The following is an 18,041-nucleotide window of genomic DNA, read 5'->3' on the forward strand; positions in this document are numbered from 1 at the left end:
TTTTGTCCGGCCCTTTTTGGAGTTCTGTGTAAAATTATGATTTAATTTTTTTCCCAGTCTCTTTTGTATTTTTTCATTGCAAGCAAAATAAATGTAGATATTACGACCAAAGCATTTGTAATTGCGATCATTTTCTGGGAGAAATCATCATCAGACATCATCTGACAGAATTGTAGGGGTGCCAATATTTTTGGCCAGCACTGTAGGTGATCATTAATGTGTAGTATTCCATGTTTTTAGACATTTATTAATTAGATATTTTACTGTAGGGATTAGGGATCTTAAACTGTTGATTAAAAAATATGACTGAGTCATCGTAGCATTCTGCTATTTTAAGCCAGCTTTGGTAAATGTCCTTGATTTACCCCTTCATGAGAATCACCCGCCTAAAGTCATCAGATGGCCGTGAAGTGGTTACGTAGACACTTGAGGTTTGCAAGACAAAATGCATGATATGCAGCATGAATAAATGAATCAGACAGAACTGTCTTGCTTGCAAGGCTACAACCACTTAGCATAGCCAGGACAAAAAAACAAAAAAAACAAAAACAGCTGTAGTGTAGTGGAACTTCCAGTTTTCTGACTGGTACATTTTTTTCTCTACTCAAACCAGGTTCACCCTTGGGAAATACTAACGTCACACAATATTTAATATTTACAATAGTATCACGTCTGTTATACCAGTCCGTTTGGTTCGAGTGGGCCAGCGGCTGTGTAAAATAATATTTTTTCCTGTCTATTCTGATTAGAACATAATATGCAATTGGATCCGTTATTTTCTTGCCGTGCATTTCCATTTGAGAAAAATCTCAGGTATGAAGGACAACATTTATTCTGCATATTACCGTAATTTTCGGACTATAAGCATATCTGCCACGTTTATTCTGCATATTACTGTAATTTTTGGACTACAAGCATACCTGCCAAGTTGTACGGTTTCGGCGTAATTTGTACAAGTGAGCACTGATTTTTCACTGTGTACACCGTACGTTTAAAATCTGTACGTTTTTCATGCATTACGTTTTTTTTTCTCCGTTCGGATTTAGTCACCGTTTCGGCAACGAGACAATGTGCGTTACTATGTGTTACTACTAGAGCTGGGAATCCTTGGCCACCTAACGATTCAATTATGATTACGATTCAGAAGCTCCGATTCGATTATAAAACAATTATTGATGCACCCCCCTCCCTTTTTTCCTTTTTTTTTTTTTTTTTTTTTTAATGTTTTGTACATTAGTTCCAAAATTGTTCAAAAATCCTCTCAGGCTAAACCAAACTACTATTTCAGTATCAAGTTAACATATAACAGTAAACAAATATACAAAAATAACAGTAAATAAAAAACTCCAGTCCCCATTCTGTATCAGCAGCTTTAAACGACATTCAATTAATTTAATGTTGTGAATTAACTGTTACAGTTGTTAAAATTGCTCCCGTTATTCCATAATTTCCCTTCGGTCTACTTTTGTCAAAGTTTTAAAACTATTTCATCATTTAAAGATAGATTCAAGACAAGATTCTGCCGATTTAGGACTATTTTAGATAAAAAGTTAAATAGGTTCGCTACAACAGAGCCTTCTAGAGAGGTCTACTGCTTTAAGATGGCGGCTGTTTACTTACGCTGGAAAGCATCTCTGTTCAATAATAGATGTTCTAACACCGGCGTCGTCTGTCATTTTGCATCTAGTTCTACATATATATACATATATATACACATATCTACTGCAGCCGCAAGTTTGTAGCAACTAGCAACTGGGCATTGTTTGTAGCGGCTGTCAGCCGCAGTCAGGTATGATTGTTTTTTTTATTTAGCGGCATGAGTTGAACATGATATTTACTCTCGGTCCGTTCCTCATTGCGTCCCAAAGACCGCGCTGACTGTGTTTTACTTCCGCTTTACCTAGTATAATTCAATAATCGGAATTTGGATATTTGTGAATCGTTCTCGAATCTTCCACGGCCGAATCGCGAATAATCTAAGAATCGGAAATTTTGCACGCCTCTAGTTACTACGTTGGTTGAAAGACGCGAGAGAAGTCAGAAACACCGAGAGAGAAGAGCGGGAGTGGGAAGGAGTGTTGTGACGCTGTTGCAAACGCAATGCTAGGTGGCTCCAATATTTCCTGACTGTAGCAGATAGCCTACAATCTACGCCCACTTGATGCTACACTAGATATCATATGTAAATATGTAAATAGAACTAGATGCGAAATGACAGGCTCGGCGGCGTTAGTGAACAGCCGCCATCTTAAAGCAGTAGACTTCTCAGAAAGGCTCTGTTTTATTGGACCTTCCTAGCGAACCTAACTTTTTTTTTTCCCTAACATACAAATCAGCAAAATCTTGATCCTAGCGAACCTAACTTTTTTTTTCCCCTAACATACAAATCAGCAAAATCTTGACTTGAATCTATCTTTAAATGATGAAACTGTTTTAAAACTTTCACATGTCGAAAGTAGACAGAAGGGAACTAATGCAAAAACGGGAGCAATTTTAACTTTAACGGTTGATTCACCACATTAAATGACTTCCAAAAATAGCAAAGGTTACTATGGTTTTTTTTTCTTCTTAAATGAAAAAAAAAACATGAAAGGTAACACCAGTTACTTTGCCAAGTAACTATTTACTCTTACGTTCAGGTAACTGAGTTACTAACACAATTACTTTTTGGGAGAAGTAATTTATAACTGTAATTAATTAGTTTTATAAGTAAGATTAACAACACTGGTCATAAAGATGAAGTCTGCAGAATGAAAAGTGACGAAAGCAAAGATTTTATTCTGCCAATTTATTGGCCAACACAATTTGCCCGCAACGATTGCTGATCACTTCTCAACTAGAAACTGCAATTTCGGGAGAAATTACACCTGGGTCTTTCCTCAGTGGAGATACAGATCTTAGCCCCACTCAGGTGTTGCTGATCACTTCTCAATTAGCAAAAAAAAATGTTCCCTGACTCAACGATTGCATCGGTAAGTTCATTTTATCAACTGACCTTTTTAATTTATAATTGGACCCAGTAACGAACAACCTTCAAGTCAAACTGTATAGCGAGCTGAAGTGCAGCCATCAAAAGACATGATAGAAATTGCCAAAAGTGGTACATACAATTATAACAAAAGTCAGTTAAATTTTAGTAATCATGATGTAGCTGAAGATACTGATTGTTCTTTGATTGCACCAGGTTATATGTGACAATATTACCAATAAATTTATATTATTTTAAAAATTGAGTTTTGTTTCATATTGCACGCATATAAAACGTAAGATTAGTCACCAATTTGTAAGGGCACACGTCACTATTTATAATATTGCTAACGGCCTCGGGTTGACAGGTATGTATAAGGCGCACCTGACTATAAGGCGCCACCCACCAAATTTGACACAATAATAGCATTTGTTCATAGATAAGCTGCTCTGGACCATAAGCTGCAGCTGTCCTTACTGTATTATATTAACCGATAAAACTTTATTTGACAGTGGCATCATAAAACTGTCTAAGACCCAATGAACCACCATGGAGCTTTGAACCAAAATGGCTGCAAAGCTTCATTGCTTCAAGAAGCTTCACTTGGAAATCTCTGCTTCCTTGGGGACGACAATCAACCTCTGCTGCCACCTGCTGTCAACACCGTTGTCATCCAACATGTCTCCTAGCATCATAATTCATTTGCTGTGCTAATTATTTCTTGTTCCAGTTGTTTCATTAATTGCTCGTTATGGTACTTGGTAACACTTTATTTGACAGTGGCGCCATCAAACTGTAATAAAACCATCATAATTATGACATGACACTGCCATGAGCATTAATGAATGCTTATTATAACAGATGTCATTTAGTGTCAATAATCTTACTTTTGAATGGATGTAAAAGATGGACATAAATGGAGTTTGTGACATCATTTGCCGGATGATACTTAATGAAATCTGTCATAAGCATTAATTAATGCCCATGATAGTGTCATGTCATGATTACGAAAGTCTTATAGCAGTCTTATGAAGCCGCCATCAAAAAAAGTGTTACCTATTAACCCAAATAAACCAACAAATACGCCTCACTCGACTATAAGCCGCAGGATTCAAAATAATTTCATAAAAATTTTCTCCACCAGAAGGCAGTCTTGCTCTTTGGACGAATAATGCTTCATTTATTTAAAAAAAAAAAAAATTCTCTCGTTGGAATTCAATGATTTTTTGTTGTTGTTTATCTTTGGCTATAACAGTAGTCCATCTAGATAACTAAAACAAAACATACTATCCTTTTTAAAAAAAAAAAAATCCAACAAAAATATAACAGTCATCACAATGTTACTCATTACTAGAGTATTCTTTTCACCAAATACTTTTTTACTTGTACCTGAGTACAGTTTTTGGACAACTACTTTTACTTGAGTAATATTATTTTGAAGTAAAGCTACTCTTACTTGAGAAAAGTTTTTTGTTACTCTACCCACCTCTGCCTGTCAGGCAGATCGACCGTACACTTGACACCCTGGACTTGAACTACTGCGATATCATTCTATCCTATACTAGAGTGGCGGTCATGAACACTAATGAGCAAGATGCTCAGGATAGAGCTCGCCCCAAAAAAGGTCAGCTGGCTGCAGTGGTATGAAAAAGTATTTGAACCTTTTGGAAAACCTTTTGGTCAAAAGAGCTGTTTGAAGAAATGCGATCAAGGATTGTTGATTTGTATAAAGCTTGAAAAGGATACAAAACCATCTCTAAAAGTCTGGATGTTCATCAATCGACAGTCAAAGAAGTTGTCTACAAATTAAGAGAGTTTGGCACTGTTGCTTCGCTCCCGATGAGATGCCGTCCACCAAAGATGATGCCAAGAGTTCAGCGCAGAATACTCAGGGAGGTAAAAAAGAACCCTACAGTGTCTGCTAAAGACTTACAGAAATCACTGGCACAGTCCAATATCTATGTGCACTCATCAATTATATGTAAAACTATGGCCAAGGATGGAGTTCATGGGAGGACACCACGGAGGAAGCCACTGCTGTCTCAAAAAATATTGTTCCTCATTTAGTGTTCGCAAAAAAGCACTTGGACACTCCACAGAAGTTTTGGCAAAATATGTTGTGGACTGATGAAACCAAAGTTGAATTGTTTGGGAGAAACACACAACGTCATGTGTGGAAGAGAAATTAAAACAGCTCACCGGCATCAAGAACCTCATCCCCAACGTGAAGCATGGTGGACGGAGCATCATGATTAGGAGCGGTTTTGTTGCCTCAGGGCCTGGACAACTTGCAACCATTAATGGAAGAATTGATTTCAAACGTTTATCTATTTGTTTTGCAGGAAAACTTGAGGCCATCTGTCAGACAGTTGAAGCTAAAAAGAGGATGGATGCTGCAACAAGATAATGATCCAAAACACAGAAGTAAATCAACTTCAGAATGGTTTCAGAAGAAGAAAATACACGTTCTGGAGTGGCCAAGTCAAACTCCAGACTTGAACCCTTTTGAGATGCTGTGAGATGACCTAAAGACAGCGATTCATGCCAGACGTCCCAGGATTCTGGCTGAAGTTCATCAGTTTTGTAGAGAAGAATGGGCCAAAAGTAGTCCTCATCGATGTGCCAGTTTGATCTGCAGCTACAGGAAGTATGGTGGAAGTTATTGCTGCCAAAGGGGGGCCACAAAATATTAAATGTGATGGTTCACTTACTTATTTTCCCTCCTTCTGTCATTTTTTCCATATTATCCTATTTAAAATATGAAAACCAATAAATGTTTGGGTGGTTTTAGTTAAAGCAGATAGGTTTTTCATCTGTGTGATTTTGGCAAAGATCAGATCACATTTGATGGTGATTTTATGGAGAAATGTGAGGAACTCTAAAAGATTCAGATACTTTTTCATACCATTGTACATTGAAAAACGACATGAGTGCTGTTAAGAAAACAAGTCATATGACACATCACGTGCATTTAGGCGCTTTAGTCGAGATGCAATGTAAATATTTGAGCCGGAGTCAAATAGGCAAGCTAAAGGGTGCAGTGGGAAAACTAAAGGACCCAACAAACGTAGCAAACAAAAGGGCTTCAAGCTTATAAAACAATGAGCCGGAATCAAACAAGGATGAGGCGTTTCCTTCAGTGTCCGATAATGTTCGTCATCCCTTTCAGGACTGACATAGGTTAGCTACGTTCATATGGAAATTTCTTTAACCCGATCAGCGTTCAGATCATTGTTGTTTTCGTTAACGATGACAATCACGTCCCTTAGTTTTCGTCACAAAGCGTGACATTTTCTGATTGTACGTGTAGATTGTCAACCTGTATCGTAGCATTATTTGGCTCATCACCAGTGAGTTGTGGTTAACTCATTCACTATCAAAGACTTCTAAACAATGATGTTCTTCAAGCCAGGCTGTGCCCCAGGCTTGCTTGTTTTGAAACACATGGTAAGATTTGTTTTCTTATCTTGACAACAGGGAATATGCAATGTTGCTTTAGCCTTTAAAAGGAACAGAAAAGTTAACTGTTGACAGAGGGGCGTTAACATGGTGCAAAAACGAATTAGCTATTTTTTTCTTTACAGAAACAGCAAAATTTTGTAAAATTAGATTTGAGGTCAAAAATGAAGATGATCATGATAGTTTATAATATTGCCCAGCGAGGAAAAGTTTGGAGATTTAGACCGTGGAGAACTTCAAATAGCTTGCATTGTAGCCATATTATTGCTTGTTGTTGCTGTTCAGCTGCCGCCGTGTAGAGTGCGGTTGGATATTCGTGTAGGGCTGCAGCAATCGATTATTTTAGTAGTAAGTAGTTAGTTCGAATAATCGAGTAATCGGATAAGGAACATAAAAAAAATTAAATACCTGAGATAAGCCTCAAACAGTATAAAAAATTAATAAATGAGGATCTATGTAATCTATGTACAACAAAAGAACAATTGGCTAAAGTCCGCTAGCTTAAATGCTATAATATGCTAACTTTTTTTTTTTTTAATGCTCTTAACAAATGGTCCAGACACGTATTCCCACAAAAAAAAACATGGCCAAATACACCAATAAACTAAATTACGATTCACGAACATATAAAAACATTTTTTTTTTAAAATTAGCTCAAACAAAACCTTAGCTTATGTTGGTCTTAACAGGGAGCAGCTGAATTCAGCCACGTGAAATGAAGCAGACTAGAGTGCAGTGTATCCACCCAAATCAATAGAACTAAATGTAAATACTTTCAAAACAAACCATTACAATGCCACTTTAATTAAACGAATACTCGAAGCAGCAAAATTTAATTCAAATCTTTTTATCTGGTCAAATACTCCAGTTTAGAGCTGAAACGAATACTCGAGCAACTCGAGTAACTCGAGTTTAAAAACTGATCCGAGTAATTTTATTCACCTCGAGTAATCGTTTATTTTGACAGCTCTAAGCATCACGTTTTGCTCGGACTACTTTTAATGCGGGACAACGCGCTGATGTCACGTGCGTAGAGGAAGAAGCAAAAAAAAAAAAAAACTTACTGCAGCCGACAACCGCTACAAACGACGCCGACGTTGCTAAATACTAGCCCGCTCATGCTACGTTAGTTGCAGGTGGCGTCCAGTGAGTCTCATAGAGATCACATGTATGTTGAACTAGATGCGCAATGACAGACTATGCCGCGTCTGGGCAGCGTTAGCAAACAGCCGCCATCTTAAAGCAGTAGAGCGCTAAGCGCTAATAAAGAGCGCTAAACGCTAATATACTGTATAAGATTAACGTTACTGTCACTACTAGCTCACCTTACGTTAGCACTGCGGAGGGCTAGGTTTCAATTAATTAAGACCGCTTTCGATGCGTGGCTAACGTGTCTTACATACAGGCTATAACATAACATAGCGTTGTGGAGTGATGAGGGTGTCAAATAAAAACTCAATAATGCTAACTATCAATTTTAGCTCAGTAGTCATTGCTGGATAAAACACCAAGTAGCACTAGTCCCTAATGTGCTCCAATACAGCCTGTATCATACATTTATTTTGAACAGTGCAAAAACTCAAAATCCTATCAGGACTTACAGTTTAGACTAACTTAAAACTTAACTAGAACTTAAAAATGGCTTGACACAAATAGAAATTTAATTGAAAAACGTGGGAAAAAAATCCTAACTTTTAAGTGATGTGTGTTATCAAGCGTAAAGGCATTTTTAGGTGTGTTTATATATATATATATATATATATATATATATATATATATATATATATATATATATATATATATATATATAATATATATATATATATATATACTTTTTTAAAATAAGATCTAAAGGTTTTTTGAGTGAAAGCAGTGAATTAGTCATTTTTTAAAATTCTAGTTACATCTGAGATGCAATTGTTGGCTGTTTTCAACAATATACATAAAAAATAAAGACATTGATTGACTGAAAATGATAAAATGTCTTGTTTTCTCATGTATATCTATAATTGCTCTTCACCTAAAAATATATTTGTTTTATCCGATTACTCGATTAATCGATAGAATTTTCAGTCGATTACTCGAGTACTAAAATATTCGATAGCTGCAGCCCTACTCCAGTTAATCGATTAATCGTTGCAGCGCCATTTATTTGAGTGTTGTTATAAGTGGGTGTTAAACCGAGGCTTATTGGAAGTTTCCAAATGTGTTTGTGTGTCATTGCACTTGTCTAGCTGCGGGGATTTGCATTATCTTACACGGGCACTCTTATTTCCAATACAAAAACTCAACACACACTGTAAGTGAAATAGAACGCTGTCTTTGTAGTAGCCTAGTAGTAGTACGTAAACTATCTAGCATGTGTGTGTACTGCCATTTTGCACGCCTTGTATGGAGAAAAGGCACAAGTTTGGCAAATTTGGAGCGCAACGGATGTTGTTGGATGGGAAAAACAAAATAAGATCGCCAGCACCCCCTGCTGTGAGTGACTTCCAGCACCCCTGGGAGGGTAATATATCTTTTGTTTTGCTTTTGTTATATGTTTTGTTTACCTAAAAAATGTTTTATCCGATTAATCAATGGAATTTTCCGTTGAATACTTGATTACTAAAATATTCGACCTAGTTAGGTTCATGCCAATTTATTTTTAGACCATTACCAAGACATGCTACTTGTTCTCACGTTACACAAGTGTAACCCTAAATGAAATGTGATTTTATTTTCGAAATGACCAAATCCTTTAAATAAATAGTCTTTTGAAGAAACTTTAAAGTACTTTCTTCATCTACAGTATTCACATCTTTTCATAGTGAGGGTTTTATTTTTTTTTTTGTGGGACAACTTTATTTTCATAATATTCCAACTATGTATTTATAAAAGGTGAAAAAGATAAGGAATGTCATTTTGGGTTGTTGCTTTTAATCACTCAAAACAACAAGCAACATTCAATTTTTTTTTTCACTAAAAGAGCACAATGTTTCTTTTTCTTCTGCCTATACAAAAAAGAGCACTTTACCCCGTGTTAAAGACTTTTTTAGGTTTTAGCCTTTTTTAAAAAAAATTCTTGACGTAAACAAAGTTACAGTATAAAATGACTAAAATCTGCTTTGTCATTCACATCTTCCTTCCTCTTTCCTATCAAAAAAACACTTGAACTTGGAGTAGAGTAGAAGCAAAAGTCACATGACGCATTCCGCACTTTGAAATCTGGTCATAAGACTCACATTCCATCATCGGCACTTGCTATAAAGCCCTTAAAACACACGTACAGACACCATTTCAGTTGTATTTACATTGTAATTTAATATTTTTTGTCATTTATTCTGGGATTTAAGTTCATTTTGATTACGATTAGAACAAAAACACTCCTTTGGAACAAAAACACTCCCTAGTCACAAGATTGCCATTTCATTGTACTTGTTGCAATGACAAATAATGTTCTGTTCTAAAGTTCTATTGTTTTTTTTTTTAATTTAGTGACAAAAATTTTTAAAAAATCTATAAACATAAAAAAACAATAATTATGTCAATACGTGAATGGATACTAAATTAATATAAAATAAAGATCAAATACATAACAATACAATTTTTATTTGATCAAATAGGGCTTTCTTTTTTGTCATCATTTACTTTTACTTTTAATATTATTTACAGTCATAATTTGTATAGCTCATTTATTCTGCGGTTTTATGATTGTACTGTAACTTTTTTTAAATACAATACAGTAACATCTATAGCAATAAAATAAAATAAATATGTAAACAATGACATCATGCAATATAATAAATACAGTACATTATAAATAACGGGTGGGTCGTAACATGTTACATTTACTTGAGTAACTTTTTGAGAAAAATGTACTTCTAAGACTAGTTTTATAAAGCCATACTTTTTACTTTTATTCGAGTAGATTTGTGGTGAAGAAACGCTACTCTTAGTCCGCTACATTTGACATTTTTTCCCAAAGCGATGCCTACAGTAGCTCTACCAGTTTCACCATTGAGACGTTGAAACAATTATCACATGCCTCCATTATACCAATCAGACTGATGTTTGCCATTCTATGACTACAGCGGCCTCTTCAATTATGTGGCGTCTCTAAGGCACCGTAAAAAATTTCGCATTTGATATAAAGCGCTGCGCGCAATATGACTTGAAAGTGTTGACTTTAACCTGTCTCCCAATTCATATTTGGCACCGATTGACCACGGAAAACGGGGGATATAATGCTTTTAATATCTCATAACAGGAACCATGAAAGAACTCTTAACTACTCAACTATTCAAACTAAGAACACAGACTTCATAACGTATTGACAGGACATGGAGCGCGGGGCCGATTCATAGGGGGTCTATCTCCGTCTAAGCTGACCGAGTGGAAACACAGACAAAGAGCTTTTTCCATTGAAAATTCTTGTGAATAAATGCTTAAATCCCTGAATTCTTTATAGATATGCACGTAAAACAGTCTCGATTCTTTGTTCAAAGCAAAAAAAAAAAAACGGGCAGTTAGCATTTATTTTACAAATTGGCAAATTAGTGACCGCCATATCACAGACAAAGAGCTTTTTCCGTTAAAAATTCTTGTGAATAAATGCTTAAATCCCTGTATTCTTTATAGATATGGATGTAAAACAGTCTCAATTCTTGGTTAAAATAAAAAAACCGTGCAGTTAGCATTTATTTTGCTTAAATATTGCGAACTATGAGGCTAGTCAGTTACGAAAATTAGCCCCTGCCATGTGTAAACAAAGAGCTTTTTCCGTTGAAAATTATTGTGGATAAATGCTTAAATCCCTGAATTCTTTTTAGATATGGACGTAAAACAGGCGTTTCTTGGTTAAAAGCAAAAAAACCATGCAGTTAGCATTTATTTTACGTAAATATTGCGAAGTACGATGCTAGTCTGTTAGTCAATGTGGCGGCCGCCATACAGTATGTAAACAAAGAGCTTTTTCCGTTGAAAATTATTGGGAATAAATGCTTAAATCCCTGTATTCTTTATAAATATGGACAAAAACAGTCTGGATTCTTGGTTAAAATCAATTTAAAAAACAAAACCAAAAAAATGGGCAGTTAGCATTTACTTTACGTAAATATGGCGAATGTGCTGGTGGTAGTCTTTAAGTCACTGTGGCGGCCCCTTTAGTACAACAAAGAGCTTTTGCGTTGAAAATTCTGGTGAATAAGTGCTTAAATCCCTGAATTCTTTATAGATATGGACTAAAACAGTCTAGATTATGGTTAAAAGCAAAAAACAAAACAAAAAAAACGGGCAGTTAGCATTTATTTTACTTTTGACCAAGAATTGAAACTGTTTTAAGTCCATATCTATAAAGAATTCAGGGATTCAAGTATTTATTCACAAGAATTTTCAACGTAAAAAGCTCTTTTTTTTGTGTGAAGGTGGCCGCTACATTAGGGTGACCAAACGTCCTCTTTTGCCCGGACAAGTCCTCTTATCACGTGCTCTCCGGAGGGTCCGGCCAGGTTTCATAAGGTCATGAAAATGTCCGGTTTTTATGATTTTTCACGGGACCAATTTAAAGAGAATCCTGCCTGCGTTGACGTGGCTCCTACTAGTGAGGGCGGGAGAAGGAGTAGATCTTGTTTTTTGTTGGCAGTTTACCCTTTGTTTCATGGGGAATTACCGCCATCTACTGACGGTTGGGTGAGAGATCAGACTACAGTAAGGACTTCAATAAGGATTTCTAAGAGACGTGGCTCCATACAACTTTCTGTTAAGTTTATCTCCTGTTAATGTCGATCATGTGTCTTCTGTTGTATATTGGGTTACATGTGTACACAGAGATGCAGTATAATGTATTGAGTCTTGTAGTTGCTCTGCTTTCGTTTATTTGGTTGAATGTTACTATTACATTCTAAGTAGCTGTGTTTCTTATGAGTTTTTCCCCTGATAAATACGTTTATAAAGGCAACTGTTGACTTCTCTCGGAGATTTGTACTGGTGTAATCTGTAAAATTCCGTTTGGTGTCGCATCGTCGCGCTGCCGATGATTGTAAACTTTAACAGAAAAGTTTGATTTTGCCTCGGCTGCCAGTACTCGCTAATTGGGTAGCTTGAGCTCAGCCACGCTAGGCATTATGGGCAATGTAGTTTTGAACTGCTGCATTTGAACATGCTGGTTGAGTAGCTTGTCAGTTTATTTCGGTTATTGTTTCTGTACAATCTAGAACAAGGGTCACCAAACTACGGCCCGCGGGCCAAATACGGCCCGCCTCCACATTTGGTCCGGCCACTTGAACAATACCAGAGAGCATTTTGATTTTTCTTTTTTTCCCTCAATAGTGTTATTTATTTCCTGGCCTTTTCTGTGAAGAACTCAGAGAGGGTTATTTGGTGATTATCTATTTAATTAATAGTGTTTTGACTATAATTATTATCATTAGGGTTGTTCCGATCATGTTTTTTGCTCCCGATCCGATCGTTTTAGTTTGAGTATCTGCCGATCCCGATATTTCCCGATCCGATTGCTTTGTTTTTGCTCCCGTTTCAATTCCAATCATTCCCGATAATTTCTCCCGATCAGATAGATTTTGGCAATGCATTAAGAAAAAAATGAATAAAACTCGGACGAATATATACATTCAACATACAGTACATAAGTACTGTATTTGTTTATTATGACAAAAAATCCTCAAGATGGCATTTACGTTATTAACATTCTTTCTGTGAGAGGGATCCACCGATAGAAAGACTTGTAATTCTTAAAGGATAAATGTGACTTTGTATATTGTAACTAAATATTGTCATCTATTGTATTTGTTGAGCTTTCAGTAAATGATACTGTCGCCATTTAACTGTTCTGCCCAAATGCATGATGGGAAGTGCAACCATGACTGTGCGTAGTGGCACCAATTGATATATCTTCTCTGCGTTGGGGAATAACGTAGGGTGTTAGAAAAAGATCAACTACTACCTTTCTTCCCCACATTGCTTCCCACGATATTTCAAATTATTGAGAGAAGGATTTTAAGGCTTTAGCCAACTAAAAAAATGCTCCAAAGACTGCCAAAATTCAGTCTACTTATTTTACGCTGCCTTTTAGCTCTATATAAAAGGTAAAACGCCGCCATTTTAGATTGAACGCGACAATGCGTGAGTGGGTCGTGCAGCGCATGCAGTAATTGCGTTAAATATTTTAACGTGATTAATTTTCTAAAAAATTAATTACCGCCATTAACGCAATAAATTTGATAGCCCTACTTTAAGTTAAAACTAAAGACTCTGGATGAGTGTAAGACATTTTGTCTGTAACGTTAAATACAGTTAGAAAACGATTTAATTAAAAAATATATATATATTAAAAAAAGGAATGTCCGATATTTTTTTGCTGATTCCGATACTTTGAAAAAGACGTGATCGGACCCGATCAATCGACATCTTTAATTATTATTATTATTATATTATATTTATTTTATTTACTTTTGTTCCGTGAAGAATCCAGAAAGGGTTATTTGATTGTGGCTTTCTGAAAAATAATAAACTTTTACATTTAGGCACTCCTGCAATCGTCATACTTTTTCTGTTACAAACTGACCCCGGCCCCTCATCAGAGAAGGGAAAAGTTATGTGGCGCTCACAGGAAAAAGTTTGGGGACCCCTGATCTAGAACATTGAATGAGAATAAAAAAATGGGTGGGAATAACAATTTGTCAACGACAATTGTTGTGATAGTAATTTATAAAAATGTCGAGTTGGCACATAGCCTACTGTGTGTGTGTATTGACTGGATTACATTTCCATGGGTCTGCATTATATATATATATATATTTTTTTTTTCTTTTTGTTTGATTATTTTTTTAGGAAGGATAAAGCCTGATGTGTAACCAGTTGAGTAAAAAATATTTTCATATAGTATATAATATATACTATATGGCAATAGGCCTATGTTTTTTTTTTTTTTTTGTAAAACTGAATTTTTCTATCCAGACGGCGGAGGCACACTTTAAAGATATTAAAGTGATATAGGCATCTTTGAGTGAACTTCGAGTAAAATTCAAGTACCTTGAGGCCGGGCTGGGCATCCTCTTTTTTTGGAAATCAAAATATGGTCACCCTACGCTACATTGACTTAAAGACGAGCAGCACATTCGACATATTTACGTGAAATAAACGCTAACTGCGCGGATTTTGCTTTTAACCAAGAATCGAGACTATGTTACATCCATATTCATAAGGAATTCAGAAATGTAAGCATTTATTCACAAGAATTTTCAATGGAAAAAGCTCTTTGTTTTTCCACTCGGTCAGCTTTGACGGCCACGCCAACAATGCTGGCTCCCTATGAATCGGCGCGCACCCCGTCAATATTTTATGAAGTCTATGATTTTGTATTTGCATTTCATGTTTTTTTGAAAGCACAATCTTAACAAGCCTTTGTTTTACGTCTGCTACTACGTTTTACGTATTCTGCAACGCATTAAACGTCCCTAATCCGATTACTCGATTATTCGAACAAACTAGTTGAAAGATTAATAGACTTCTACAATAACGCCGTAAAAAGCGATAATTTTACGGCGTTTCCTTCGTCTTTTTCGTCTATTTCTTGAGGCGTAGCAAGTTGAGACTCACCCAGAAGATGAAGTTGAAAAAGAAGAGCAAGTACTTGACGCATCTCATTCCCCCCTCGAGAGTCATGGTTGAAGACGATTCGCTTCCTAAATCGAGGAAAAAAAAGAAGAAAAAAAAAATAAAAGCTCACGTTTTCCCCTCCTCAACCTAAAAGTGAGCAGCAGCTGCTTATCCAAGGAAGAACATGAGTCATTTCCCCAAACGTGTTGACACAAAGTTGGAGTTCCCGAACCGCCCGAAAGGTTACAGAGAGTCCTCCAAACTTATTTCCACTGCTCCAAACTCATTTCTACATGTACTTCCGTGTTTTAAAAACATTAACAAGTGTGTAAGTCCTTTAAAAACGTCCAGCCATGCCTCGCACCGTTAGCCAACAACCTCCAAAACGACAATGGCAGCTTTGTTCTAGGGGTGGACCGCCATCTAACTAAGCGAGTTAGAATCCTTATTAGATTTGTCCTTGAGTTTTTCTTGTAAATTAGTCGTGTTTCGCGATAAATGGATGCTTTTCTTTTTGAAGAAGTTGCCAGAAAAGAAGGCGGAACGCTGACCTTAACAACAACGCTGGACGGCAGACCTTTGCGGGAAAGTGTTAGCTTATTGTTCCGTTTTTTTCCGTAATAAGCTTACCTTTTTAAAAGTATGTCAATTCCGAAAATGAAGGACTGAAGAAAGAGAAGCTTTGAAGTTTGGGCTCTCTCCTTGTTGCTTGTAGACTGGTCCCTCCCCGAATAAGATGGTGATGATGACGACGATGATGATGATGATGGCTACCCAATACGTTGACCTGCGGCAATGGTGTCCAAAATGACGGCCCGCGGGCCAACTGCGGCCAACTGCCCTGTTTGTACATTGCCCTCCATAATTATTGGCACCCCTGAAAAAGATGTGTTTTTTAGCTTCTAATTTTTTTTTAAATTCTAATAATATGGGACCTTAATGGAAAAAGAGAAAAATCCAAACTTCAATTTAAGTGCATTCATTCAGTGGGGAAAAAAACATAAGGAATAAAGAAAAAAACATAAAGAAAAAATTATATGACATCAAATACCGTGTGTCACAATTATTAGCACCCCTGCTGTTAAAACTTTGTACAACCCCCTTTTGCCAACAAAACAAGGTCTGGGGACTGAGATGGCCATAGCAGGAGCTTGATTTTGTGTCTGGTGCAGGGGTCGCGTTAACCAAATATTTTCCGTCGTTGACCGGTTTTTTAAAACGGTGACGGAAAAAACTGAAGTCCATCCGTCATTTTGACAGGTTGCAATTCACACCCCAGACCACAGGATGGCGAGTGAGCATTTTAATTAGCTATTGTCTCTCTTGATGCATGACATCGTTGGCCTTACTCGGAAAAATGTCCGAACTAGCATTCAGGTGTTGCAAACACGGAAACGTTAGGAAGCATTGGAGAGCATTGTCTAAGGCTACGTTCATTCTACAGGTCTTAATGCACGAATCCAATTTTTTCGTGTTTTTCCGACTCGAGTCAGGCATTAACTTGACGGTCTGAACGGGACAAGTCGCATAGAAGTGGACCATTTCAAATCCGATCTGGGTCATTTTTGTATGTGGTTCAAATACGATCTGGACCACATTTTTCCAGACTGTCGCGGCGGTCTGTACCGTCCAGTGTCCCAAATCCAATTTCAGCTGTGCGTTATTAGCGCCTAGCTTGCAGTGAACACGGCTTTTGGGAAAGGGCCGGGCTTGACAACAGTCATAAAAAAATTAAAATGGGTTGAGGATAAGCATGAGAATGATCGGTTTTCTCTCTGCTCTATGTGAGGTATATTTCAACATTTCCTACACGGGCCGAGAGTCGGGAGAAGGGTCGTAGTAAACTGTGAATATAAGCCTAAACGGGCATTATTTATGTCTGTTATTTGTCTCCTCCTTTTGAAAAGCAAAATATGATATCCCTGGAATGACGGATGACTTGTCATTTGTTTTGATGCTTCTGCGCACCGGCGCGTGTCGGACTGCGAATTAGAGCGCATGCGTAATACTTGAATGGTCTCAATGGACAAAAGCAGTCCGAACGGGCACACCCAAAAAACGGATATGACAAAAAAATCGGATTTGTGCATTAAGACCTGTAGTATGAACGTAGCCTAATTGAATGAGCAGGGACAAACAGCTTGGAGTCAGAAGTACGTGCGCTATTCTCAAACCTGAACGCACCCCGAGTCTTGGATGACAAATCAACAGAGCAGAGAGTAGACACAACATGGCTGGTAGTTTCTTCAATTTATTCAGAGTTGAGTAAGTAACGCACCGCTTTTGACCAACACTGCTATTGAATATGTCATTATTATCATTTTAAAAATTTAAGTGACGGGTAAAAATAGATTATGACCGGATTTTTATGACCCTGTCAGTCAAAATGACAGACAATGAAAAAGTCTAGCGCAACCTCTGGTCTGGTGAACCATTTCTGTGTAGATTTGGCCATATGTTTAGGGTGATTGTCTTGCTGAAAGACCCAGTGACGACCCATCTTCAGCTTCCGGGCAGAGGGCAACAGATTTTGTTTTGAAATGTCCTGGTATTTCAAAGCATTCATGATGCCATGCACCCTAACAAGGTTCCCAGGGCCTTTGGAAGCGAAACAGCCCGACAGCATCACTGACCCACCCCCATACTTCACAGCGGGTATGAGGTGCTTTTCAGCATGCGCATCTGGCGTGCCACGAAAGAAAATCACATTGTTTGATTTTTAAAGCACTTATTTGCAAATCATGGTGGAAAATAAGTATTTGGTCAATACCAAAAGTTCATCTCAATACTTTGTTATGTACCCTTTGTTGGCAATAACGAAGGCCAAACGTTTTCTGTAACTCTTCATACACTGTTGCTGGTATTTTGGCCAATTCCTCCATGCAGATCCCCTCAAGAGCAGTGATGTTTTGGGGCTATCGTTGGGCAACACGGACTTTCAACTCCCTCCACAGATTTGCTATGGGGTTGAGATCTGGAGACTGGCTAGGCCACTCCAGGACCTTGATATGCTTCCTAT

General features: G+C 37.1%; 1 protein-coding gene across 1 annotated transcript in view; it reads right to left on the bottom strand.

The window, feature by feature from the left end:
* cd63 (CD63 molecule) overlaps positions 1-15,820 on the bottom strand; it is a 36,008-nt gene extending 20,188 nt beyond the window's left edge. The window contains exons 1-2 of the mRNA XM_057861555.1: positions 15,653-15,820; positions 15,023-15,108 (exon numbers count right to left, since the gene is read on the bottom strand). Coding sequence (XP_057717538.1) covers positions 15,023-15,088 — 66 coding nt within the window. The 5' untranslated portion in view covers positions 15,089-15,108; positions 15,653-15,820. The remainder of the gene's footprint in view (positions 1-15,022; positions 15,109-15,652) is intronic.
* Between the last annotated feature and the right edge of the window lie 2,221 nt (positions 15,821-18,041).

Source organism: Corythoichthys intestinalis, chromosome 2 (genome assembly GCF_030265065.1).
Source record: "Corythoichthys intestinalis isolate RoL2023-P3 chromosome 2, ASM3026506v1, whole genome shotgun sequence".
NCBI lineage: Eukaryota > Metazoa > Chordata > Actinopteri > Syngnathiformes > Syngnathidae > Corythoichthys > Corythoichthys intestinalis.